This window comes from Phacochoerus africanus, chromosome 11, assembly GCF_016906955.1.
Source record: "Phacochoerus africanus isolate WHEZ1 chromosome 11, ROS_Pafr_v1, whole genome shotgun sequence".
Classification (NCBI taxonomy): domain Eukaryota; kingdom Metazoa; phylum Chordata; class Mammalia; order Artiodactyla; family Suidae; genus Phacochoerus; species Phacochoerus africanus.
This window is the reverse complement of record NC_062554.1, coordinates 46,204,309-46,231,679: the sequence shown is the minus strand read 5'-3', so window position 1 is coordinate 46,231,679 and position 27,371 is coordinate 46,204,309. Positions and strand designations below refer to the sequence as shown.

Here is a 27,371-nt window from a genome sequence, read left to right as displayed (position 1 = left end):
TGGTCTCCTGTTACTGAGTGGAGTGTCTTAAAGAGTAGAGAAAAAGGAGAAGAGGCAAAAGAACAGGCCCGCTCCTGGTCGGGTGGGAAGGAGAAGAACATTTAGCCTTCCCTAAATACTAAAAGCTGCTATATATGCCCTGGGACTCAACTTCTGACCCTTCTCCCCAAGACGCTTCCTCTTTCCCAGTACCTTACACCTCTCCCGTCGTGCCACATTCTTGCCACATTTGGACCCTCTTCTCGTTGTGCTCCACCCCGCCTCCAAACTCACCTTTCCTGCACGTGGCTCTCTGTATATATCGGTCGCCTGGGAGACCCTGGCCGGGCGGAGTCTAATGACGCCACAATAGGAAAAAGCCAATAGCCGTAATGCGTCTCAGTGACGCGAAACGCGGGGTGTGACTTTGACGGCCCGGCGCAATGAGGCAGCTGCCCGCTGGGTGGCGCCGATTTCCCGGGGAGGTCCTCTCTGGGCCCCCGGCGGAGGTGGGGGAGAGGCGGGCTGGAGCCGAGACCAGGGAGCCCTCTGCGTCAGCTGCTGCTCACTGCGCCGCTCCAGTACCAGCCAGGACTCACCCGCAGCTCCATGCTTGTGCCCGGCTCGACTCGTCCATCCTCGGAGAAGAGGCAGGTACATGCCACCTGTCGGATACTGGGGAGGGGTGATGCGGAGGGCAGTGTTGTTTGAGGCTCAGAAAGTGAGGTGCCAACGACAGGCTGGGCAGAATGGGCGCTAGAAATGTAGGGCGAGTTCCAGCTGCGCTGAAGATCTCCAGCTGTAGGTACCAGTTGTGGGGGGGGGAGGGGGGGTACCAGCTGACAGCCCGGGGTGCCAGGAAGAGCCATCTGTGCGCTAATCAGTGTGTTCTACGGAAACGCTGCTTGGGCAGGTCCAGGTCTCCGAGCCCTGGGTGGGATGTGGCTGAGAGTGACGCCTGGACACTGACAATCCCCTCCCCACGTGTGCGAGCAGCTCATTTACTCCCTCTGTCAAAGCTCCTGGGGGCTGTCTCTGGTCGGTTTGCCAAAGGGGGTGGGGTGGGGGGAGGGTAGCATTTAAGTGGAAGGGGAGATTTTCCACCAATCCCAAACCAGAAAGAGGCATCTTTGAAATCTTCACCAATCCCAAACCAGAAGCAGGCACGCGGTGCTCTAAGGCTAGTAACTTATACTTAACAGCCAAAGGGAGCCCTGGCCAATCCATTCTAGTTGTCCTCTAAGGAGTGAGCATCTACCTCCTGACCTGGCTGCTCTTCGAATGGGGCCGAGTTGGGGATCCTGCTGCTGCTCGCCTCCCCAGGCACAGGCATGAGAAGGTCCCCCAATGAGAACCCAAGGAAAAGGAGAGCTGGTTGAGCTGGGGTTGGATCAGCCACCCCTTCTCTGATGCTGTAGATGATGTCAAGCCGGGGTCGGAATGAGGACTGGAATGAGGGCCGGAGACAAGGGCGTCCTCTGAAGTGCATCATCAGGACCGGAGCTGAGTCAGTAGCCTCTGCTGAGACAGGGTGGAGGCCCCATCTTGGGTACTCCCAGTCCTCAGGGAGAGCCATCGAGAAACAGGCGAGACAGACTGGGAGCAGACCAGAGCACCAAGAGCCGAGAGGTTGAGAATCCTGCTCCTTCCTCCTGTGACCCTGCCCAGCCAGCCCCACTCCTTGGGCTCCAGGATCCTGAGCACTCCTACAGGTAGAGTGGAACTGCCCCAGAGCAGCTGGGCTTGCTCCGGGGAGCCCCGGGGAAGCTGCACTTGCTGTATTTTTCTAGGCAAAGGAGGAAGGAGCCCAAGAGGGCCCGGCCTTTTGCCGGTGGGTGGACTGGACATCTGGGAATAGGGCAAGCCTCGTTTGCCTTGCCACTTATGGGACACAGACCTGCTCAGAAAACCATGGCATTAGAACAGCACTCCCACGAGGTAGCCTGGAGGCCCTTTTCTCCCTAGCCAGGTTCCCCCAAGGGTGCTACTACAAAAACTACCTCTAATTATAAGTGGAGGTATTCAATATAGTAATAATTACCATTTATTGAGCTCTTACTAGGTGCCAGGAAATTTACAAATATTATTTAATCCTCACACCTGTGAGGTATAACATCATCATTATTATTATTATTATTATTATTATTATTACTATTCCCATTTTACAGACTAAATAAGGTTCAGAGGGCTTAAGGGACTTGCCCACCGTCTTAGAGCCAATAAAAGGGAAAGAAAGAATACAAGCCCAGGCTTAGAAGTCCATTATAAATGAGAATGGCCTGGGAACCTGAGGAGGTCTCACCTGCCTTTCTATCCGTGTGCCCTTGAGCACGCTGCTGTCTGCCTCTAGGGCTCTTCCATCTCAAGAGTAAAGCAGGCAGACAAGCACTGAGGCTTCTTCCTCTCCTCCAGTTTTGTGACTGGCACCTCCTTCTCCATATTTTTGCCTCCATTCCACCCCCATCCCTCTACCATCTTTCCAGTTCTATCTCCCCTTGAATCCCCCTTCTGTCCCATTTCAAAATGCCTCCCTTCAAACAGTCTTGTAGGATCTTGCCTGGCATGGGCCCACCTCAAGGGAGGGCCTGCCACTGCCCCTTTAATTCTGCCCAGGCTTGGAATGCCAGTGAGTGGAGCTAGCCATCTCCGTGAGGTCAGATAAGATACTATATATATCGGAGTCAGTAACCTGAGCTCCGGATTACCCAGCCCCAAGTCAGACTCCTGCCTCTGGGCTCGCCACTGCGCTCCCTGCCCTGCTGGGGAAGGAGAAGCCCCCAGATCCCATCCCGTGTCCCTGGACACAGGTCAGTAGCTGTCCCTTTGCTATCCAAACTTCACAGGGCTGTTGTCCAGAGGGCCCTGGGGGAGCCCTGTCTGTTTTGGGGAGCCCTGTCTGTTTGGGGCAGCATGTGAGAGGCTACCCCACCTGGTCTGGTAGGTGCTATGAGCAAGACCAAAGGCTCAGAGACCAGGAAGAGGAGAGGAAGCCCTAGAGGAGAGAGAGGGAGCCTGGGGCTCTCCTGTGGGGTGGGGGCACCTAGAGAGCACCCGGAGGGAGGTGGTTGGAAAAGAAGACCTGAGGACTCCAGTATTGCCTGGGGGCCTATATCTTTGCCTTTTCTTGGAAGTGTAGCGATGCCCACCCCAAATCAAGAAGCGCCCTCTAGAGACACCACCCTCAGCCCACCCAGCTCTTCTCCAGGCAGGATTCTGGCTCTAATCTCTGGTCTCTTTATCTAACCTCTTTGCCCCCTCCAATCCCTTGGGCAACTACTGGGATTGAGAGAGACTGAGAGGGGCCCCAATCCCCTTGGATGACCCCCTTCCAAGGCATCTGCAACTGGTGGGTCACTGGGTGCCAGCCCCTGAGAGATAGAACCGTGAGTGACAGGCTGGAGGGAAGGAGACAGGCTGGGACTCCTAGGGGCCTGAGGAGTAAACAGAACTCCTGGACGGTGAGAGCAAAATATCCACCACCCCAGCCCACCCCGACCCTCACTCCGTGCATCCTCCACTTCTGCCAGGACAGCCCTCGTCCCAGGAGTTGCCACTTGTCGAGGCAGTGTCCCAGCAGCCAGGAGTGTGTGCGGCTTGGAAAGTGTCGAGGAAGGGAGACAGGGCCCCTCTCTCAGCCCACTTTACCCTTCAAGGTCAGCCATCAGCAGGGCCTCATTCCGATGTTATTAGCAAGCGGCTTTGGGAAGCTCTGAGGTCACTCCTGTGGAGGTTCCCAAGCACCTGTCGGGACTGGCTGGGATTCCCCACTCACCTGTCCCAGACATCTGGGCAGGAGGGAAAGGACTGACCCTGTTGAGGCATACCTCTGAAATCTGACTAGGGACTTTCTAGTCAGGCAGTGGCAAAGCCACAGAAGCCGGCCTGCCTTCACCCCAGAAAGGAGAACGGATTGGGGCTCAGAGAGGGGGCTTGAAGGCTGCTGGGATGTGGGACATCACCCATTCTCTACCCTGGGGGCCAGGAGTGCCTGGGATTCCTGGGGAGCAAGTCCCTCTCCTGGCTGGGCAGGTTAGGGAGCCCTTCACATGAGCAACAGGAAATGACAGTGGCTGACGTAAGGGTGCTGGTGGCCCCAGCAGGGATAGGGTTCATTTTAACCCCTGACTCACCTTGCCTGGGTACCTTTGGGAGAGGACCAAGTTGCCACAAATGTAGGAGGCCAAGGGGGAATGTCCATAACCAGGCCTTGGGCCGGGGCCCTACTGGGGCCAGATGCTGGTGCCAGGGGACACGCAGGAGCTTGGCACCACCGGGTGAAACGGAGGCCTCCTGGACCATCTCACAGCCGATCAGCATCATAAAGGGGCTCAGGTTGCAAGTGGCTTCGCTTTCATTGGCCTGCAGTGGAAACTTGAAGGGCAGCTCCTCCGGGAGTCTGTACCTGCCATGCTGTTGCCTAGACAGTGGGCGCCTAGATCCACCCCCACCCCTTGCTACATCCCCCCCCCCCCCCCGTGCCAGCTCAGGGAGAGGCCAGGGAAGCTTGAAGTGGGGGCCTTGGCTTCAGTGCAGCTGTTAGCAGACAGAGCACGTGTAGGTCCCGATCCAGCTCAGCCACTCCCAGTGTGACCTTGAGAAAGTTACATCACTTCCCCGAACCCTAGTTTCCTCATCTGCAAATGAACATGATGGTAGCACCTGTTGCTTAGGGCAGTTGTGAGGATTAAGTGAGTTAATACACCATGTCCCAGAAGTCCTAGTGCAGTTTTTTTTTTTTTTTTCGGTCTTTTTGTTGTTGTTGTTGTTGTTGTTGCTATTTCTTGGGCCGCTCCCGCGGCATATGGAGGTTCCCAGGCTAGGGGTCCAATCGGAGCTGTAGCCGCCGGCCTACGCCAGAGCCACAGCAACGCGGGATCCGAGCAGCGTCTGCAACCTACACCACAGCTCACGGCAACGCCGGATCGTTAACCCACTGAGCAAGGGCAGGGACCGAACCCTCAACCTCATGGTTCCTAGTCGGATTCATTAACCACTGCGCCACGACGGGAACTCCCCTAGTGCAGTTTTAAGCTTTAATGACTTCAGAAATATGAATGCTAAACGCTTCATGTGAATGTTTCATTATTTAAATTGCTTGTCTATTTTTTAAATTTTGAATGGCAATGTTTTGAATTTCAATTTAATGTAAAAAAATTAACCTTCAAATGATGTTTGTAAGTTTGAGGTCTTTATTTAAGTAAATTGTTAGTTAAAGCTTCAGGAGTTCTCTCATGGGGCAGTGGGTTAAGGATCCCAGCATTGTCGTCTGCGGCCATACCACCCTGAACGCATCTGATCTCGTCGGATCTCGGAAGCTAAGCAGGGTCAGGCGTGGTCCATACTTGGATGGGAGGACCCCAGCATTGTCATTGCGGCAGCTTGGGTCGCTGCTGAGGCAGGTTCAATCCCTGGCCCAGGGACTTCTATATGATTTAGGTGTGGCAAAAAAAAAAAGTAAAGCTTCAAACTGACACTCCATGTAAAGTGCACTTAGAAGCGTGCCTGGGGCTCAGGGAGGGCTGTCTGAGCATTGGACCTCAGGCTGCTGAGAAATGAGAAGCTGCATGTGAAACACTCAGCGTGGTGCCTGGTCCAGAGGTGTTCAGTACGTGCTGGCCGGGCGACGGCCAGCTGGCTCACGCATCCTTTCAGGAGGAGGAATGCCACCACATCTCCCAAGAAGGGGAGACTGAGCCCAGCCAGAGGAAGTCCGGCAGAGCCGGGAGGAGCGGAGGCCCCTCTGGGAGAGCAGGACGGGGAGGAGGCTGGCGAGGAGATTGCCCCTGCTGTCCGAGGTGGCGGGCACCTGGGGAAGCGCTGCCTGGAATCACATGCCTGTACTTGCCAGCTCTGGGTAAACAGTGAAAGGAGTTGGGCAGCAGGGGCCCCACGCTGGGCAGGGAGGGGGACGGGGGATCACAGCCAATGGGCTGGCCTCCCACTGCCCCATGAAAGGGCCATTCAGTTCAGGCCGTTTCTTTGGCAACAGGGAGACTCTTGCAGCCATGTGAGCACCCGTCCTGTCCCCGTCTTGCGCAGCAAGGCTAGAGTCAGGGCCCTGGCCCGCCCTCCCACCCAAGGTGCATTCTGCAGGCTCCCAGGACAGCCCGTGCCAGGTAATGCCAGGGGCACCAACCCACCTATCTGCTCACCTGAGAGGTGCTAGCCCTGACCTTAAGAGTAAAACTGGGGGCTGGGGGAGGGGATGGGCCTGCCCCAGGCCTCAGTCCCAATAGGGAGCCTCTCCCCAGACAGGGGATCTATAAGCCAGCTGCCTGCACTTAGAGGCAGCTTCCAGGGGGCTGTTAGTTATGGCTGCTGCGCCAGTGGGAGGTCTGTCACCAGCCTGACAGATTGAAGAGAACAGGAGAGTGGGATTTAAGAGCCCTCCTGGGATTCTTGGGGGCTGGAAGGTGGGATTTCCCCTCCAGCCCCCACCCCTTCCCAGGGCTGCTCATGGGCCATCCCAGGGCCGTCCCTGTCTGCCGTACCTTGTTTGGACCTGGCACTTTGGCATCTGCTGGAGAGGTCGCAAGCTTGGGGCACAGCCTGCAGAATACCAATTCCCTGGGAGCCTGAGTGTAGGGGAGGGGAAAGGCCCATGGCGGGGCGGGGGTTATATCTGATTGGCTGTCGGGTGTCCCAGAGCCCAGCTCCTGAGGCCTGGAGTCTCTTTGACTTTGAATTATTGATGGAGCTCTCTCCAACGTGAAATAGAGCAAGACTGGTCCCCCCACCGCCGCCCCCCGCCCCCACCCCCACCCCCGCCTCTTTCTGTCTCTCCCCCTGGCCTCCCTCAGCCTTCATTCTCTTCCTTCCCTGGACCCCAGAAAGCTAAGCAGATAGGAGGGAAGCTTGTGGTTTCCCCCTAACCCTGCATGAGATCCTCTTCCAGTTATTTTTTCCTACATAGAGGTGAAAGTTGTGCTGGAGGTAGGAGCACAGTGGGCGAGGGAGTGTCCAATGAAGGGTAGGGGGTCCCCTGGCCAGGTGGGGAAAAGGTGGTCGGTAACTACAGGTCAGACCTCTCTGATGCCGAAAACGGCTGGAGGGCTTCGGCAGGGCCTGGAAGTTCTGTTGCGGGGCCTAGATGGAAGGTGCCACCTGCCGCTCTGCCACCCCTGCACCTCTCCCACGCCTTATATGGACTGAGTTTCTAGAGTTCTCTGCCCAGCCCTCTGCATGTGGGGCTTGGCACCAGCTCCTCTCTGCCCGCATGGGCTGGGCTGCCAGCCTGGGGCAAGCTGTGGGCTGCCCACTGCCCGCTTATCCGCTCATCCCGCTGGGAGCTGCAGGGAGAAGCCTGGCGCCCAGGGCTGCGGTCAGAGGCCAGCCAGGCCAGGAGACAGCCAGCCCTGACATTATTACAGGCCTACAAACGGAGGAGCCGGGCCGCCTGGCAGGGGCTGGGGGAGGAGATAATAACCACTGTCCTTGTTGAGGGCTTTCGTGTGTTATTATCTCATTTATTCCTCGCGACAACCCTGTGAGGTAGGAATCTAATGATGATTATTATACAGATGAGGAAACTGGGGCTCAGAGAAGGTCAATGACTAGTGCAAAACCACCCAGCTAGTCAGTGCAGGGCGCAGCCCTTACACACACGACTCTGAGGGTCCTGCACCCCCACCACCCCAGGAGCCCCCAAGAGCCACTGCTGACCCTCAAGGAAAGGAGCCAATCCCACTTGCTCCTCCCTTTAAAGTACCTTGCCCTCCAGCTCCATTGTAGATGAAGCCTGCAGGTTTAGGGTGATGGAGGGACTCTGGGGGTCCCCACATGAGCCTAAATGTGATGGGGGTGTGAACTGAGGTAAAGTCGGAAGAGCACTGGGCTGGAAATCTGAGAGACATGGACGCCAATCCCGGCTCTGCTAGTGAGTGACCCTGGGCAAGTCAGCAGCCCTTCTCCCAATTGTACGACAGAGGACTTAAGATGGACCACCCTGTAGGGCCCTCCAAACTCCTCGATTCAGAGATTCTGTGTTCCTTTAGCAGCCCCACCCCACTGCAAGGACTGCGGATGGGGCCTGGGATTGCTGCCTGCAGTGCAGGATTTTAGCCTCTAGGGGGCCCCTTTTGCACAAGTCATTATCACCATGGTGGTGCTGGTAGGGGAATGGGAATCCCTGTGAGGCCACAGGCCCTAACTTCACTGAGAACCAAAGGTTTGGACCAGTGAAGAGGGTGGACTCCACGACATGAGGATCCCCCACGGCAGCAGGTGACCGTGACCAGGGAAGAACGAGGTCAGGCACCCTCTCGGTCACTCGCCGCCACCTCTCCACAGCCCCCTGTCTTCCTGTCTTCATCAGGGATCTTCCTTTCCTCATCAGGGATCTGGCCAAATGATCCTCGGGTCACGCCAGCTCAGACAGCGCAGGATTCCCAGGACTCACTCATGCCACTGGTCAGAAAGAAGGGAAGCAGTCTTAACTCTTGGAGTGTCCAGCGTTTTCAATCCAGGGCATGAGGGCAGTGGCAACCCCCCACCTCAGGAGTATCTGCAGAAGCAGAGGAGAGGAAGCAGATGGGATCTGGGTTGGAATAGCACTTGCTGCTTGAGGGGCTGCTGAGGTAGGGCAGTCCCTGCTCTCACACTGAGTGTACTCAGAGTGGGCGGGACATGCTGAGACTGATTGCCCCCCGTGGTTTATAAAAGCCAACTCAGGGGAAAATGAATCTGACTAGTATCCATGAGGATACAGGTTCGATCCCTGGCCTCGCTCAGTGGGTCAAGGATCCAGCATTGCTGACAGCTGTGGTGTAGGTCACAGATGTGGCTCAGATCTCGCATCGCTGTGGCTGTGGCATAGGCCGGCAGCTGCAGCCCTGCTTTCACCTCTAGCCTGGGAATTGCCATGTGCTGTGAGTGCAGCCCTTAAAAAAACAAACACAAAAAGCCAGTTTACCCCGTGTGCTCTCTCTAAGGTGTGAATGCATGGGTGCATGGAGACCTGCGTGCCTGCATGTGCGCGCACATGCAGAGGTGTGTCTCAGCGGTGGGCAGCAGACTGTGTGGTTCCTGGTCGAGATCTTCGGTCTGGCCAACTGGGGATGGAAAGCAGGTACGGTGGGATATGACCCCCCCGCAGGACCCTCTGACAACTGCTTTCCTTGTCTTTCAGCCCATGAGGCTCCCAGTCCCCAGTGAGTGCCGCCCTGAAGGATGTCCCAGCTCTCCTCCACCTTGAAGCGCTACACAGAATCAGCCCGCTACACAGATGCCCCTTACGCCAAATCAGGCTATGGCACCTACACTCCCTCTTCCTACGGGGCCAACCTGGCCGCCTCCTTCCTGGAGAAGGAGAAGCTCGGTTTCAAGCCGGGCCCCTCAACCAGCTTCCTCACCCGTCCCCGTACCTACGGCCCCCCATCCATCCTGGACTATGACCGAGGCCGCCCCTTGCTGAGACCCGACATCATCGGAGGTGGTAAGCGGGCAGAGAGCCAGACTCGGGTCACTGAGCGGCCTTCAGGGAGTGGACTCAGCGGGGGCAGTGGATTCCCTTACGGAGTGACCACCAGCTCCCTCAGCTACCTGCCCGTGAATGCCCGCGACCAGGGGATAACCCTGACCCAGAAGAAGTCGAATAGTCAATCGGACCTGGCCCGGGATTTCTCCAGCCTCCGGACCTCAGATAGCTACCGGCTAGACCCGGGGAACTTGGGCCGCAGCCCCATGCTGGCCCGCACGCGCAAGGAGCTGTGCGCCCTGCAGGGGCTCTACCAGGCAGCCAGCCGCTCCGAGTACCTGGCCGACTACCTGGAGAACTATGGTCGCAAGGGCAGCACGCCTCAGGTGCCCACCCAGGCCCCTCTCTCACGAGTCCCTGAAGTCCTCAGCCCCACCTACCGACCCAGTGGCCGTTACACTCCGTGGGAGAAGAGCAAGGGCCAGACCCCTGTATCCAGCCGCTCCAGCTCCCCCGGGCGAGACACCATGGTGAGTTTGCCCCCTGGGGACCTGGTGATGGACTGGGGAAGGCAGCCACTGATGTACGAGAGCCAGGCTGAGGCAAGGACTCCCAACTTGACTGATGATCAAAGGCAGAGGTTTTCTTCTCGGACCTCACAGGGGCTGCTCCTGCAGCCCAAGTGGGGACGAGGCAGGGAAGCCACCTCAGCACGTCTGGTGCCCTCGGGGCTCAGGATCTTCCTTGCTTAAGGGCCTTCCTGTTCTCCCTAGGAAACCTACTTCACCACCTGTGCCCTTGATGGCGGCCCAGCAGTGCTCTTGGAAATACTCAGCTACCCCCACATACACTGCGATTCTTGTCTTCTACTTTCCCACCCAACATGCCCAGGTTCCCTGCAGGCCCTGCCCTGTCCTGAACTGAACGCTGAGACCCCCAGACCACCACTGGGCCCTGTGGTAAGAGGGGCTTCCTTGACTGCCTGCGTCTCTCCTCCTGCTCAGACTATTACCTTCTAGCCCAGAGATGGGCTTAACCCTGGGACATAAGACATCAGGGCCGGGGAGGGGAGGGAGTTCCCATTGTGGCACAGCAGAAACGAATCTGACTAGTATCCATGCAGATGTGGGTTCAATCTTTGGCCTCGCTCAGTGGGTTAAGGATTTAGCATTGGCCATGGGCCATGGTGTAGGTTGCAGGTGCCGCCCAGATCCCGCATGGCTGTGGCTGTGGTGTAGGCCAACAGCTGTAGCTCCGATTAGACTCCTAGCCTGGGAACCTCCCTATGCCAAGGGTGCGGCCCTAAAAAAGAAAAAAGGAAAGGAAAAGACATCAAGGAAGAGGGGCTGTCCTCAGATGGACCCTGCCTGGCTCAGGGAGTGAAGACAGGAGTGGTTCTCATGTATCTTTGGAGAAAAGTGGTAGAGAAGTTTTGTCGAGGACTTTAGACTTTAGACTTTAGACTTTAGTCCCTTTCTACTCCGATCCTGGCTGAGCTCAAATAAGGGAAGAGACTCAGCCAGAGACCAAGTAAGGGCAGGCATGGCCCTGCTCCCATCTAACCCTTGAACACCTCTCTACATTCTGCCTTTGCTGTAGTAACTAGTTTACCTATTAGGTGGTGAGCTGTCAGAGGATGAGAGAGAAGTCAGCTCTCTAGGTCTCTCCCCATGTGCCTCGCTCAGTGCAGACCTCAGCTGACTGCTGATCCCATGGATGAGTGGGTAGCTGGGAGGGTGGGAGGGTGAGTGGATGGGTGGGGAGATGAGTGGGTGCATAGATGGACAGGCAAGCATGTGGATGTTGATTGTGTCTCCTTCATTACTTTACGGACCCTTCCCCTACTTTTAGGACATGTGTCTTTGGGGACCAGTTTCTGAGCCATAGCAAGAAATGCTGCCTAGGGGCCCTGTCCAGAATAATGGAGCAAGGGTGCAGGATGGAGGCAGGGCTTTGAGTCATTGACCTTGAAGCTTGTCATAACTAAATGTCTTGAGAGGGAGCTCCCACTGTGGCACAGTGGATTAAGAACCCGACTAGGATCCGTGAGGATGTGGGTTCAATCCCTGGCTTCGCTCAGTGGGTTAAGGATCTGGCATTGGCCCTGAGCTGTGGTGTAGGTCACAGATGTGGCTCAGATCCCCCATTGCTGTGGCTGTGGTGTAGGCCGGCAGCTGCAGCTCCGATTCGATTCCTAGCCTGGGAACTTCCATATGCCGCGAGTGTGGCCCTAAAAAAAAAAAGAAAAAAGGTCCTAGAGAGGACAATTTTGATACTTGGAAAGTCTTGGCCTTGCTGGGCCATCTCTGAAGTGTCACAGGAGATACCGAAGCTGGTGCCTCCCAGAACATTCAGACCCTGTGAGGGCAAGGCTGGCTACACCAGAGGGCTGGTGTAAACAAGGCGTGCTAGATGACGGAGCTGGCCCGGGAGAGAGGGGTTGTGCTCTCAGGGACAGATGTGGGTTAGAGCCTTCCACCCATTCCAAAGCAGACACCCCCGGCCCCACCTCCACCCCCAGGGCCAGGCTGAGGGGAGTTTTGAGAAAGGACCTCAGAGGGGTGGCAAATTGACCCGAGCAAACTCAGCCACCCTCACATCCCTCCTTCCCGCCCAGAAACGGCTCACAACACACAAGTAGCAGCAGCCCTACAATCAAGCTAGCGTTTCACTCTGAGCTCACGCTCAGGAAGATACCATCCACTGGGAAAGGCCCCTCTTGATTTAACCTCAGACCTTGATTTAACCTCACCTTCTCTCTCCTCACCACCCTTATCCTTGCTTTTGGAGCTGACATCTTGCTGTGGTTAGAACAACCCTGTTCATGGGGCCTGGACCACTTTTTTCTAGAACCAGGTCCAGTTTCAGAGTTCCTGTCATGGCTCAGTAGTTAACGAATCCGACTAGGAACCATGAGGTGGTGGGTTCCATCCCTGGCCTCGCTCAGTGGGTTAAGGATCCAGCGTTGCCGTGAGCTGTGGTGTGGATCACAGACAAGGCTCGGATCTGGCGTGGCTGTGGCTGTGGCGTAGGCTGGCAGCTGTAGCTCCAGTTGGACCCCTAGCCTGGGAACTTCCATATGCCATGGGTGCAGCTCTAGAAAAGACCAAAAAAAAAAAAAAAATAGAACCAGGTCCAGTTTCTTTTTCGATCTCCATGTGGGGATTTTCTGTCTCATTCATTCCTTCACGGTGCTCAGCTTACTAGCAGCATGACCTCAGGGAAGCTCCTGACCGTCTGAACCTGTAAAGTGAGATCCGCATTGTTCCCACTTCATGGATTATTTTGAGGCGTCAAAGGCTGCAGGCGAATGGGCCTGACACACAGTAAGTGTTCAAAAAATATCAGTCTTCTCAGTCCTGCCACCTCCCAGGAGCTTCGGGAGGCAGGAGAGGCGCGAGCCACATTCCCCACCCTCGGTGCATTTGCAACGAAATTGGGGAAATAAGCTCTAAAAATAATGGCAATAGAAGGGAGTCCTAGGTGTTTTTCAAGGTCAGAGGTGGTGGGAAAGGGAGAGGTCACAGAGGCTGGGTTGGGCTGCTGTGACTGCTGGAGGAACAGTTTGCCTCTTTAACCTTGGACACCTCTCATCTGAGCTGTTTCCTCAGCCATAAACGGGAATGGTCACACCTGCCCTGCCCTGCCCAGCTCGCCGGGATGTCATGAGGCTCGAAGCAAATAATGGATGTGGAGGAATCTGAAACCAGTAAAGCGTGATGGTAGCATTGGTTTAAACTTCAGCAGGGAAAGGAGAGGATGGAAAAGGGGAATCTGGCAGCTGACTAGAGTCGGGAGCAGATCACCGCCGGGAGGAAGAAAGGTGGGGGAAAGCACATCCTGTGGCAGAGTCCAGCGAGCTGACTCCTCTGGGGCCCCCTGGGGCAGCCCTGGCCCCCGGGGTCTCAGGGTAGCTAACTTGAACTACAACTGGCCTTCATAAAGGGAGGTCAAAAGTAGGCCCAGGAGCTCCCATAGCGGCTCAGTGGGTTAAAAACCTGCCAGAGTGTCTGTGAGGATGTGGGTTCCATCCCTGGCATTGCCATGAGCGGTGATGTTGGTCAAAGATGCAGTTTGTGTCTGGAGTTGCTGTGGCTGTGGCATAGGCTAGCACTGCAGCTCCAATCTGACCCCTAGCCTGGGAACTTCCATATGCGCAAGAGTGGCTGTGGGGAAAAAAAAAAAAAAGCCCAACCAGGGAGTAGAAGAGTTCTAACCCAACTCTCGTTCCCCTCATTCATAGTAACAGCCCACACAAACTTGGAATATCACAGACTCAGTGAAGAATTGGTGGAGGGGGACAAGAATTCTGAGTAAGCTGCCCTGGCGTGCTTAAGCACCCCAAAATGCCAGTCCACAGAGGTGCCAATCAGCCTAGGACAAGGAAGGCTACCCCAGGCTACCCCTTCTGTTGGAATGGAGACAGATTAGAGAGGAGGGAGGTCTGTGTTGAGATTTAAAAAAAAAAAAGGAAAAAAAAACTTTCACTACCCCAGTTGAGACTCCAGGCCAGGCCAGGTGTTTCTGCAAACAGCCAGGGGCCCGAGTGCCCAACCTGGTCATGTCCCCACTCTGCCCATCTCTCCTGTTCCCTTGGGCCTATGGAAGGACAAGCTGTTCCCATTGAGCCCTGCCAGGGCTGGGCTTTAACCCCTACAATCCATCCTAATCCTGCTCTGCTCCACCCCCTCCAGCTGCTCCCTCCCCGGCCCTGGCATCCTGCCTGCCAGCCTCAGCTCTGCCCTGCTCCAGCCACCCCCTCCTCTCCCCAGGAAGAGCTGGGGTTGGCCCAGGGCCCTCCAGAGCCGTTCCCGGGCCCGGCACCTGCTGCTCAGATGCAGAGCCAGGGACCGAGGCTCAGAGCCTGGCCCAGCCTATTCCTTCCACACCCTTGCCCTCTGCTCTGGGACCTGTTGCTGGGAGTGGACGGCCTGGGAATCTAGAGTACCTGGGTCTTATTTGCCACTGGGGCTGCTGACTCATCCCCTGAAGCCTTGGGTTCCAGCTGTTCAGTGACAGGGAGATTATATAAGCTGAGGTCATGTGATTTTTTTTCTCTTGGGTGGGACTTTGGACTTGACTGCTGCCAAGCGGTAGGGGGAAGGGAGGAGTCTTACTCCAAAGAGAACATGTTGAGGACAGCAGGGGCTGTCCCAGGGCTCCGGGGTGAGAAGGGTGACCTTCGTCTCTGTCCCCTGCCTTCTCACTCTGTTTACTCAGCCACGCTGAACTGCATCCCTGCTGTCCTGTTTGTCCAGCTTGGCAGCCTTAGACCCTGGGGCCTGTCCTCACCCACCCTGAGGAGGATGAACTTTCTGAGGGCCTGAATCTGTGTTGACATCCTAGGAAGGTCACATAGAGGGGATTTTTAAGCCAGAGGGGTCCCATGGCCAGGACCAGTACTTGCTGCTGAAAAAGAAAGGGCGGTCAGTTTGTGACCTGTGATTAGAAGCAGCAAGATAACCCATGACTCCATCCCTTGAAGGCCAGCTGTGGGCTGTGACCTGGCTGGTGGCCTTGGCACTGCCTTACCCAGGCTCGGTTTCTCGGTCAGTGCCCAGCACCGTGCTCCCTGCATCGTCCTCCACCTCCACTCCAGGACAGCCCCATGTGTTTCCGTGGCGCTGGGTGGGGCTCAGCAAGGCAGAAGTCAATCCAAGCCTGGCAAAACGTTCCCTGCCCCGGGGCAGCCGCTCCACTGACCCTTAGCCGCAGAAGTGAACATCACGTTCTGGGCCCAGAGCCGCACACGTGACCCCCTGAACCCTCTCACCTTCATGGATACATAAACCTGGCACCCCACACAGAGGATAAGGGGGAGAGGGAAGTGCGTGGGCCTCTGGAATCCAGCTGGTTCAGGCCAGACTGCCCCTGGGCTCAAGGGAGTAGGAGCTTTGGCCTCCTGGGGTCTGAGTGATGCAGAAAGGCGGAGCTTCCTACCAACCTAGGAAGGGCTGACCCGGCCTCCCTCCCCAAGGGCGCTGAGCCCCTAGCAGTTCAGTCATTCAGGCCACCAGTCTGTCCATCTGCAGTGGTAATAGCAGGTGCATGCAGGAGCTGGGCTACAGGCCTTGATGCGTTTGCCTGGGCCTAAGCAGTGTTTCCAAACCTGGGACCAAGCCCACTAAGATCTGAGGAAGCAAGATATAACTTCACAGTGTTGCCTTTGCAGAGAGCTAACCCTGACTTTTTTTTTTTTTTTCTATCTTTCTTATTTTTTTCTAGGGCCGCACCTGTGACATATGGAGGTTTCAGGCTAGGGGTGGAATCAGAGCTGTGGCTGCCGGCCTGCACCACAGCCACAGCAACGCCAAATCCAAGCCACGTCTGTGATCCTTATCCCACTGAGCTCACAGCAACGCCAGATCCTTGCCACACTGAGTGGCGCCAGGAATCAAACCCAAATCCTCATGGATACTAGTCAGGTTCACTACTGCTGCGCCACAACAGGAACTCCCCTGACTTTATTTAAATACTCCATCCATGCCATGAAGGATTGGAGGTGAGAAAATTATTTATCCATAGGGGAAGCAGGCCAAGCACAAGCTCTGAGAAATGGCTCCAAAAAGAAAGAAAGAAAGAAACTACGGAAAAGGGCAGTTCCCGTCATGGCTCAGTGGAAACGAACCTGACTAGCATCCATGAGGACGCAGGTTTGATCCCTGGCCTTGCTCAGTGGGTTAAGGATCCGGCATTGCCATGAGCTGCAGTGTAGCTCAAAGACATGGCTTGGATCTGGCGTTGCTGTGGCTGTGGCGTAGGCCAGCAGCTGTAGCTCCGATTCAACCCCTAGCCTGGGAACCTCCATATGCCCTAAAAAGATCCCCCCCCCAAAAAAAAGGTCCAGAAAAGAGCCCTGCTCAGATTAGCTCTGTGTTTTTGAGGCAGAAAGTCATGGAGCAGGAGCCAAACTCAGATCCCAGACCATGTGCTTTACCCATCCCATTTCAGGAAATGGCATCGAGGAGAAAGGGTCTCTCAGGGGCTGGGCTGGTTGAGAAGTGATCACAATTCTCAGTTCTCTGTTGCTTGTGTCCTGCAACCCTCAGACCTGCCTAACAAGACTGGACCCTGTGTGAATTCTTTCCGCCCAGACTCCTTAAAGGGTTCCCATGCAGGAGCTTTCCCCTTCTGGGCCTCCCTGCTCCCAGCAATGCCCCTAAACTGTGTGTCCCAGGAAAGAGGGAGAGAGCGTACTGGCAGAACGCCACCATGTCCCGGGGTGGCCGGCCTACATCATGGGGAGACCAGCCAAATGCTGGTCCAGCGGGTGAGCACCTGATAAACAGCGCTGCCTGCAGCTTGCTTATTCGACATGCAAACCCCCGCTTGCCCCACCCTCTGAGGCTCAATGGGACTTCTAGGATGCCCAGCAGAGCCGGGTCTGGCCCCCCTACGTGACAAGCTCAACATCTTCATTAAGCACCCACTAAGAGAACCCACAACCCTGCCCTGGAGGAGGTATCAGTGTGATGGTACAATCAACACACTACCTCAGACCATAAAAGAAGTCTTAGAGACACTTAGAAAACAAAGGTAAACATATTAAGACAAATTCACACGGTAGAAACTGAATGCTGGGGACTGAGTATGTACAGTAATGAATGGGGTATTTAGAGTTGGGTGGAGTTCATTAGAGAAGGCTTTGCTGGAGTTCCCCCTGTGGCACAGTGGGTTAAGAATCCGACCGCAGCAGCTCCAGTCACTGTGGAGGTGCAGGTTCGATTCCCAGCCTGGTGCGGTGGGTTAAAGGATTGGTTTGGAGTCTTCCATATGCCTCAAGTGTGGCCATTTAAGAAAAGAAGAAAAAAGACTTTATGGAAAACGTTGAGTGTTGAGCAGAATTTACAGGCAGGTAATTGGCAGAGACCAGGAAGGGCATTCCAAAATTTCCTGGTAGTTGTTACGAGCATGGGTATTCCTATGGGACAGGTCTGGGTTCAAAGCCCCATGCTGCCATTTACTAGTTTTGTGGTCCTGGCAAGTCATTTGACCTCTCAGGGCTCAAGGTCCTTCATCTAGAAAAGAGAGATAACAGTTAACCACCTCATTGTGCTATTATACAAGTTTACTAGGATAATATATATAAACCACTTGGCAGTGCCTGGCATTTGGTAAGCACTTAATCAATCAATGGCAGTTTTGTTTTTTAAGCAGAGAAGGCAAGTGCTAAAGCAGGTTGGTTTGGCAGCAGGGATCAGAGAAGGGCAAGGGTGGTGACAGTGATGTCGTCTAGGCTATGGACAAGAGCCGCACAGACAGGGCTGCCTGAGGCTTCCAGATTGGATAGAAGAGTCAGGTGTTACGGAGCCGGGGAGTGAAGTGACGAAATGCAAGCACTGCTGCAGACAGTGTAGGACTGGCTCAAAAGGGTGTGGTTAGACAGAAGGAAGCATGGAGAAAAAGGCTGCATTTTGTCCAGGGTTCAGGTTTGGTCACCAGGCAAGGATAGTGACCATGGAGATCACCCCTCCTCACATCACGCCCTCACTTGTCACCCAGGAGAATGCCCTGCAGCTCGTGCCTCCTGCCCACTCCTCCCACCACCCCGTCTGTGCTCCCCTCTCAACAGCACAAAATCACTGTTCTGTGGGAGGCCTAGGGTACAGCCATACATGCGTCCTGGACACATTCCCCATGTGCCTGTGGTCATGTGTGCAGTGCTCGTGTACATGTGGGGATGAGCAGGCCAAGAGAACAGAAGGAGGCCACAGATGAGTAACAGGCACACTGCTGCCTCTCAGAGTATTTTTAAATGCTAAAAATACTGGCTAAAAATAGCCATCAAGCCCCAAACAAGATACTTTCTCCAGGCAAAGATTCTGTATCCCTTGCTGATAGGTGAGGCGGGTGGAGCAGCAGGAAGAAAACACTAAGACCTCTGATCTTGAAGCTTTGCTGCCCATAGGGTCAGAGAAATACACTCACCCCCGCACCAGCTGAGCACCTATTTCTCCACCATAGTGTTACTTTCTCCCCATCTCCCCAAAACAAAGCAAAATTTGAGATTCTCAGGAAGATGGAGTTAGGTAACTGGAGAGAAAACACCAGAGAAGGTTCTTTCCTGGGACCAAAAGGGACAGTGACCATTGTACCTTATGAAAATACAGGCATTGCTTCTCTTGATAATGGGCCAAACTAGGTAGGACTAGAGGAAGGGGGAGCTCAATTCTAAAGCCATGTAAATGTATCTTCCTGACATGGGCCAGCGACCCTCGCAGGATGTATGGATGTTGGCCTCCAAGGAGGCCCCCTGAATGCTGTGCAAAAGTTTATTCGTGGGTGCATTTTCCCCTGGAAATTCAGTACAGAGCTTTCATCGGGTTCTCAGAATGAACTGCAGCCCCCCAAAAGTTAGGAATCTCAGACTGACTTTGGGAAAGCTCGCCTGGCTGACACTCGGCCTTGGTGACGGGTCCCCGGCGGGTCTCTAACACAGTTTAGCCCGGGGTCCCACCCCCCGAGGCAAGGTCGGGGCTCCGCGCTCCAGTCCCACCCATCCCCGGTGACTGCAGGTCTCAGCCGCTGGCCGGCGTGGTCCCACAATGGCCTGGGGGTTGCGAGCAGCCGGGCGGTGGGCGGATCCGCGGGAGGCGCGTGGGCGGCCGGGGGCGCGGCCTCACTTGGGTCCGCGTGCAGGCGCTGGGAGGCGGGGTCGGTAGGAGGGGCGGGGCTGGAGCCCTGGCCCCGCCCCTGCGCTGACGTCGCGCGGCCCCAGCCGCCCGCTCGGACGCCAGTCGGCCGGAGCGCTAGAGCGGGGACCCGGGCGGTTGGCCGCGCGCGCCGGGGAGGTTGAGGCGGAGGAGCGCGCGGTCGGCCCGCCGTAGCGGTTACCGCTGGGCGCCGCGGACGGTGTCTTGTGGCTGCCTCGCCGGCTTGGGCGTCCGGGCCGTGAGACCGCGCGGTACTGCCCCGCGCCCTCTTGGCCAACGTTAGGCGAGGGGCCGAGCCCGCCCCCCTCCCCCCCAGCATGCGCACCTCGTACACCGTGACCCTGCCCGAGGAGCCCCCCGCCGCCCCCTTTCCTGCCCTCGCCAAGGAGCTGCGGCCGCGATCCCCTCTCTCCCCTTCCCTGCTGCTCTCCACCTTCGTGGGGCTCCTGCTCAACAAAGCCAAGGTACGCGGGGCCCTTTTCCCAGACCCCCACTCCGAGGGCTGGCTTCCGCCCCCTCCCCCGCCTTCGTCCGCCGCGCGCCTGTGCCCGGATTCTTCCCAGCCCCCACCTCTCCTTTCCCTGGGTCTCCCGGCAAGGAATGCCCCCTCCCCAGGTGATCTCACTCTTACTCGCGGCCCCCTCCCCTTGTTGAGGTCCCAGCCCCTCCCTGAGTAGCCCCTCCCGCCCGACCCCGGCACCAGGTGGCTCTTGGGCACTTAATTCCTGGCACCTATCAGGACAGGTGCAGGAAAGCATAACCTTGACTAGTCCTCGCTGTGTGCAGGAACGGGCACCTCGCGGGCGTGACTCCTTCAAGGCCAAAACCCACCCAGAAAGGCTGGTCGGAAAGGGGCCGCCTCCCTGTCACTGATCCCCACAGGCCCTCTCCCAGAGGGTCCGTAACAGGTCCTTTGACCCCGAGAAGGGCAGAGGAGGTGCAGCCGGGGAAAGAGGTCAACATCCCTTCTTCTCCCAGTCCTCCCCAGTTCTGCTAAGTGCATGCTGGATCCCTCAAATGACGTAGCCACCCCAGTGATGCTGGGGCTAAAGGCTGGGCACTGCCCCCTCGGGGAAGGGAGAAGGGGCCAGAGCTTGACAGATCTTATGTAACAGCACTAGCTCCCGTGTTGGCAGTGCGTGCACTGCCCCGTGCCAGGGCCACACCAGGCTCCTTGGCCGCAGCCAGGACTCATGGCTGACCCTCATGGCACAGGTGAAGTAAGCCAGAAAGCTCTTTCCTGGGGTCTCTAGGTTTGTGAAGGCACAAACCTCCATCAGCCTTTCTTAGATGGCCCGTGTTCCCAGATGATTCCTTGGCTTTTCCATGGAGGGGGCTCTTGCTGAGCCTCCCTGCTCCTTCCCTGGGAAGTGAATATTGTCTGTTTACTGTCTTTGGAGGTGGCATCGACTTTCTGGAACAGTGGTTGCTGAGTCAAGTTAGGTCTGCTGAGGGCTAATTTTAAGGCAGTTCTTGACCCCGAACTTTCTCAGCCCTTTGCACTTGAGTCCCAGCATCCCAGCTGGAGTCACTTCCTTCTCTCCTGGTGAGAGGCTGGCTGTGCAGGGTCTCTCCCAACTTCTCCAGTTCTAGCCTCTCCCTGTCAGCCCTGAGGTAGGATTGTTTTTTCCCGGTAAGAAAGGTCACTCCTGGAACATTTTGTTCCTCTCTGGAATGGAAAGTGCTGACTTTCCCCGGAGCTCCTGATTTCCTCTTCACAGCTGGACATAAAAGAATATCTGGCCGAACAGAGAACAGCCCTGCTCTCCCCTCCACTCCCACTCCCTGACTCCTCTTACCCAGTTGCCTTCTACCCTAATACTCAGAAATTGGCAAGTAGTTTTGAGCTCACCCCCAGAACTGAGAAGGTGGCTGCAAGGAGACCTCATCTTCCTGCATCTCTCCACCCTCCGGGCCATAAGTAGGGTTAGATCCTTAAGAGTAGCAATCATAGATGGTGATCTATTCTTCTTGACCCTCCCTCAGCTGGGTCACAGTTAAGTGTCAACCCCACAGGAATGCTTCATTAGAAAGATGCCTCCAGTCCTATTGCCCCCCCCCCACCGGTGCTTCTTGACTGCTGTCTCAGGCGAGGGCCCACTTTGGCCAACAGTGACAGTCACCAGCGGGAGAATGCTTTGCTCCTATGGCCTGTGTAGACAGGTGTTGTCTGGGGGGGTAGGGGGGGAGAACTGGTAAAGTGCTGCCAGAAGTAGGTGGAAGAGTGGCTGTCTGTCCTGGGGAAGAAGGAGCAGGTACTCGGTCGTGGGCAGGCTTTAATGTTTAGTTCCAAATGGGCGACACGGAGACGTCATTGTTTTTGTTGGGCCCCAAGTCATCCTCCAAATGCGGCTAAGGTCTTTGTCCAGGGAGTTCTCTCTCTTGTGGCACTCTGACTGGCACATCAGGGTTTTAGATGTCAGAAAGGTGAGCTTTAAATTTTGTGTTTGGGACCCAGACCCTGCTTTGTGCTTCGGTGGCTGCTTTTACCCCACCTGCTGCCAGTAGGCTTTTCTTTCTAGCTACAGATGGACACCAGGTTTCTCTTTGGGTTTAGGTGTTTCCTTCGCTACCTGTTAGTGTTAGACCTAGTAATCGGCAAGGAGGGATCTTATTTGTGGGATCAACAGGACCATTCCTGAAAAAAGCCCTCCTTCAGCCTGCCTTTCCCAACCCCACCCCCTTATGCTGACAACCTCATGGGCTTTGAGCTGCTGACAGCACACGGCATGAGTAATTTTAGCTGAGTTATTTCAGGCTCCTGTTCTGATCAGGGTTGAGCTGGCCCCACGCATGCCCCAGCCAGCGTTGCTCCAGAGTTGCCTCCTCCCGGGTCCCCTCCCTGAGAGAGAGGGTGGCAGGCTCATCTCTTTAACCCTTTGAGCCTGGAGGTTTCCTGACTCCTTGGAGGCTGGGCCAGGATTAGCCAAGAGACCTGGACAAACAATACAGTCCTCAACTGAGCACCTGTTCTCTCCCCCACCCGCTCCCCAGCCTCCACAATAGGAACAGGAGCAAGAGTAGCACCTTCAGCCAGGTGCTTACCTCTGCTTGGCCGCAATCTGCCATCGGAAGGATTCCCAGCCAGTGGCCAGTGAGGATGTTGAAACCTGAACCAGGCAGGGAGGATTCTCCCAGGCTTCCATCGGCCCTTAGGGGCTGAGCTCAGCTGGAAGGAATTCCACCTGTCTCCAGCAAGTCGGAATAGCAGGCCAACTAGAGATTTTTCCCCAGCTGGAGATCTAAACTCAGTTAAGGTGTTTGTCATTGAACTTTGCAGGACTTCCTTGAGGAGCTTATGATGACAGCTGTTTTATCTATCAGACATCTAGGGGTACAAATGTAGGGTCATTTGAGAGGGCGCCTGGATTTGGGACCTGAGATTTCTTGGAGCCAGGAATGAGATATGTGAACACCGAGTCGCTGGCTCTAATCTCCAGTTTCTGGTATGGCAGAGAACGAAGAGTAACATAAAGATGAGAGAAAACACATAGTCGATAAAGGAAAGCAGAGTATTTTTGTTGTGAAGAATATTTTTGCTGTGTGTTGGAAAGGACAACATTCGTAGACTAAAGTTGAAGAGACAATACTGTGTGCGATCCGATGCTAGTGGCTACAACTGGCAGAAGGTTGCAGAGAGAACCTAGTACAGGCCGGGCCTCTTCCTGCAGCCTTATGTGCCACGTGTTCTTTGCTTACAGAATTCTAAGAGCGCCCAGGGTCTGGCTGGTCTTCGAAACCTTGGGAACACGGTGAGTTTTTCCCAGCCCACTTCTTTCCTGAGGCCACTCCTTACCATCCCAAGTGGGACCATCTAACCAGGGTCCCTTCCTGGCTCCAGCTGACTCCCTACCCCCTAGGCCAGTTGGTACCTGCCCTTCCTGGCTGGTGTTTTACAGAATGGCTGGGCTCTGCCTCATTCCCTGCCCCCAGCAGGGAGCACTGCTAAAGAGGAGTTGTCCCTTTAACCCTCAGCTTAGCTTCTTTTCTGGATTCTTCTCCGCAAGGACATCCATCACTTCCCACCCACTTCTGTCCGGCTCACCCACACCCTTTTGTACACCTCTGTAGTAAATGCCCAGTTACGTCACCCGTGCCAGCAGTGGGAATTTGCCTCACTTCACCGCTTTCACTTACAAAAAGAGGAACTTGAGGCTGTGGGAGGATCCATTACTGGGCCAGATGAACCAGAGGGCCTTGGGTAGGTATTAAGTAAAAAGACACGCCAGACAGGGGTCTTTGTTCCGCTGCTGATTGCCTGGGTGCTCTCTTGCAGTGCTTCATGAACTCCATCCTGCAGTGCCTGAGCAACACCCGGGAGCTGAGAGACTACTGCCTCCAGAGGCTCTACATGCGGGACCTCAGCCACAGCAGCAGTGCACACACGGCCCTCATGGAAGGTGAGGACCCATCCTTGGACACTGCATGCTTTTCCACTCCACCAGTGCTGTGCTCTAGTCATGTGCTTTATGTGCCTCTCCTTCTTCCCTTTGGCTTCTCTTTGTGGGGACCCTAGATTCTTAGAGAAAATGGCCCATGTGTCCTTCACTCCTACAGAGTTTGCAAAACTAATCCAGACCATATGGACCTCATCCCCCAATGATGTGGTGAGCCCCTCTGAGTTCAAGACCCAGATCCAGAGATACGCACCGCGCTTCGTCGGCTATAAGTAAGGGCTTCGGGGACACGTCCTCCGCACCATGGGTGGGGGCAGCAGCAGGGCCCAGGGGCAAGAGGTATTGCTCACTCTCTTTCTTCGGGTTCAGTCAGCAGGACGCTCAGGAGTTTCTTCGCTTCCTCCTGGATGGGCTCCACAACGAGGTGAACCGGGTCACAGTGAGGCCCAAGTCCAGCCCCGAGGGCCTCGACCATCTCCCGTAAGCAGGAGGAGTGCTGGGGGCAGGACTGTGCCCGCTTCTCTGGGAGTAACGAGTGGGGAGAATTCTGGATATTAAGGGTTTCAATGGCTGGGCCTTTAAACTTATCATGGTTTGAGCACTGACCCCCTTGTCTTCCTCTCTCTGGGTCCTAGTGATGATGAGAAAGGGCGCCAGATGTGGAGGAAATATCTAGAACGGGAAGACAGTCGGATCGGGGGTAAGTGCGGGCATGGGGGAACACCCGCCTGTCCTGGGACCTGCCTGAGCAGAGCACAAGAAGCCTGCTCTCCCAGGGACCCCTTCTGCTGCCCAGCGCCCGGCACCAAAGGCCTGAGGCAGGTGCCATGAGGAGGGAGGAGTCTTGGTGCTTAAGCACCTCGTGTCCGTCTCTTCCCCAGATCTCTTTGTTGGGCAGCTGAAGAGCTCCCTGACGTGTACGGATTGTGGTTACTGTTCTACAGTCTTTGACCCCTTCTGGGACCTCTCCCTGCCCATTGCTAAGGTATGTACCCCTGCCGCTGCGCTGTTGAAAGACCTACTATGACTTTTCCATGTCATCGACCTCTGACCTTTACCTTGCTCTCTTCCAGCGAGGTTATCCCGAGGTGACTCTAATGGATTGCATGAGGCTCTTCACCAAAGAGGATGTGCTGGATGGCGACGAGAAGCCAGTAAGTCACCTTCCATGACAGCGAGAGCTCATCTCCCAGAACCCTCTTGGGGGCAGACCGGCACGGGAGCTGCTGGATTTGGCTGTCGACCTCTCTGTGAGTCCTTGCCAGCCCTTTCTGTTGTGTTTTTCAGACGTGCTGTCGCTGCCGAGCCAGAAAACGCTGTATAAAGAAGTTCTCCGTCCAGAGGTTCCCAAAGATCTTGGTGCTCCGTATCCTTCAGATCCATCAGGGCAGGGATGTGACTTGTAGAGAGTGACCGATGACCAGGGGCCAACGCGAGGGCCAACAGAGTAGGAAACAAGGAAGCTTCCTTCTCTTGTTTGCTCGTCTGCTTCCCGAGACTCGCAGTCACCCTCAGGGACTCCGTCTCCTTTTCTTTGACTCTTCTTGTTACCCTCTTTGTCCTTGACACACATCAATGCCAGATCTGAAGCGGTTCTCGGAATCCAGGATACGAACCAGCAAGCTCACAACATTTGTGAATTTCCCACTAAGAGACCTGGACTTGCGAGAATTTGCCTCAGAAAACATCAGTGAGTACTTTTCAGCTGGAAGGCAGAAACAAGGCACAAGTGTCTGAGATACAGACGGGAGGCCAGGAGTGGCAGGGAGGCGGCTAAGGAGTGAGATGTGGACACGGGGTGCAGAGGCGGGACGGGAGGGGCGGGGGATGCCTTGGGGGCTTGACACGCTCTGCCTCCTCCTCAGACCACGCTGTTTACAACCTGTACGCTGTGTCCAATCACTCCGGAACCACCATGGGCGGCCACTACACAGCCTACTGCCGGAGTCCCGTCACAGGCGAATGGCACACTTTCAATGACTCCAGGTGAGACAGGCCTCGGGGCGGGCCCGGCTGTCAGACCCCCGCACCTCACCCAGAAGAGGTCAGGGCCAGAGGTGTGTCGCCGCCCCTGGGAGACTTTCCAGAATACAGCAGGAGAGGGGGCCAGGGCAGGGGTGTCTGCTAGATCTGGGACGGCCCCCCTCCGCCACGCTGACCTGCCCTGCTCTCTCCGCAGCGTCTCCCCCATGTCCTCCAGCCAAGTGCGCACCAGCGACGCCTACTTGCTCTTCTACGAGTTGGCCAGTCCGCCCTCCCGCATGTAGCAGCCAGGAGCTACGTCCTGTCTGCCCTTCCCCGTGGTAGCCCCACACCCTGAGTTTTTTAAAAAGACAAAAAAACAAAAACAAACCCTGACGTATAAGAAAAATAAAGGAAAATGAAGCTGCCAGCAGGAGTTGCGGCAGCATGGCCGGGATCTGGAGGCGGGAGCCGGGCGCTCCGCAGCCGGCCTGGCAGGGAAGATCCGCAAGACACAGGCCCAGCGGGCGCGGCGCCCCTCGGCTGTTTGCATTTGCACACCCGCGGCTCGTTCCTGTGTGTGAGAAACGGCAACATCTGTGGGGAGAAGACAGCACCTCGGCGCTGCGCGGCCGCGGCCTCCCGAGAAGACAGCGCCCTCTAGAGCCTGCGGGGAGGATCGCCCCTGGGAGCTCCCCGCCTTCCTCACCTGGACCCCCGCTCACCGGTGCGGGAGCAAGGAAAACACCTGTGAGCCAAGAGCCCTCTTAACGCTGCTAACCCCAGGGGGACAGATGAGGGGACATCTTTGAAAAAAAAGCTGTTTTTGGTTTTTAGAAGCCCAACTTTTTTAAAAAATTACCATAACTAAAGTTTTCAGACTGGAGATGCTCTCCTTGACACCTCTTCACAGCTGGGACGTCGTGCTGGTCATTTTTCTTTCCTTTTTTTTTTTTATTTTTAGTTCTTCAAATACAGATTTTCTAGTGCTAGCCCCCAGTGGTGCTAGGTGGGAGTTGGCCAGGCCCCAAACACAGCCACAGTAGATCTGGGATCTGACAAGTTTTTTGTTTGTTTTTTTAATGTTTTGGATGGAATCTAGTTGCCTCCAAGAACTGTGCCTTATAGCATTTGGGGACCAGGGGGTGACTGCCCCTCCCTGAAATATCCCACAGCCTCTTCCCTTTTCCCCGGTGCCATGTTCAGAGCCATTGGAAAGCTCGGGGTCTTGCCCTCAGCCCCTGGCTCGTTTCGCATCGCGGTGAGGTGAAGAGGAGAGTAGGTCAAAGATTTCTGATAGTATATCAAGTTCTGCCCACCTGCTTCCTCTAACCCGCCCCTGGTCTGCTCCCCAGCTGTTGGAAGGATAGCACGAGCCCCCTACCCTGGAGCTTCTCCCCCCTTTAATTTATTCCCCCTTAACAAGCTCTCCTCCGCCTTCCTGCCCCAGCCCCCTTCTCAGAACCTCCTGGCATAGGCCCTTTGGACCGAGTTTCTCAGGGATGCCCGTGCCACCCCCCGGCTCCTCTTGGCATCAGTCTGTAGTCCGGCCTGGGAGCTGGAGCCTGGATGTTTGGGGACATCTTGCCTCAATTGTATGATTCTCTGCCATGGGTGTGATTGTGCCCTACACAGCTGGGCAAAACTCTATGCTGTCCCAGGAGAGAAGCCCTTCAGCACCCAGGAACCGGGCTCTGGGCCTGGACCTCTCTGCACACCCACACAGCTGGGCCCTGCCTGTGTCCCTTGGAACCCAGGACTTTCCTGAGCTCCCAGGAGGCATCCGGAAAAAAATACACCCTGAGTTTAACTGGCCTGACACGCTTCTCCAGGGAAGACCTGTGAACCTGAGCCAAAGGGCTGGGGTACACTTGTTTACTGTGTAAGCAAGAGTAGAATGTGTGATGTACAGTGGAACCTTGTACAGAATAAATAATAGCTTTGAGAGATGAGTTGGTAAGTGGC

General features: G+C 55.8%; 1 protein-coding gene across 5 annotated transcripts; it reads left to right on the top strand.

The window, feature by feature from the left end:
- Window positions 1-450: 450 nt before the first annotated feature.
- USP2 (ubiquitin specific peptidase 2) lies at window positions 451-27,358 on the top strand. 5 transcript variants are annotated; one of them, XM_047752546.1, is made up of 13 exons: window positions 451-633; window positions 9,107-9,924; window positions 22,749-22,799; window positions 23,324-23,447; window positions 23,605-23,716; window positions 23,814-23,924; window positions 24,080-24,144; window positions 24,326-24,429; window positions 24,518-24,598; window positions 24,732-24,810; window positions 25,027-25,134; window positions 25,310-25,430; window positions 25,624-27,358. In XM_047752546.1, exons 2-13 carry the CDS (start codon window positions 9,148-9,150, stop codon window positions 25,709-25,711), a joined length of 1,821 nt encoding a protein of 606 aa, XP_047608502.1. In that variant the 5' UTR covers window positions 451-633; window positions 9,107-9,147; the 3' UTR covers window positions 25,712-27,358. The 5 variants fall into 5 exon arrangements, with proteins under 5 accessions (XP_047608502.1, XP_047608501.1, XP_047608503.1 ...); XM_047752545.1 differs by having other exon boundaries at window positions 562-629; XM_047752547.1 differs by lacking the exon at window positions 451-633 and adding an exon at window positions 1,577-1,691.
- Window positions 27,359-27,371: the final 13 nt, after the last annotated feature.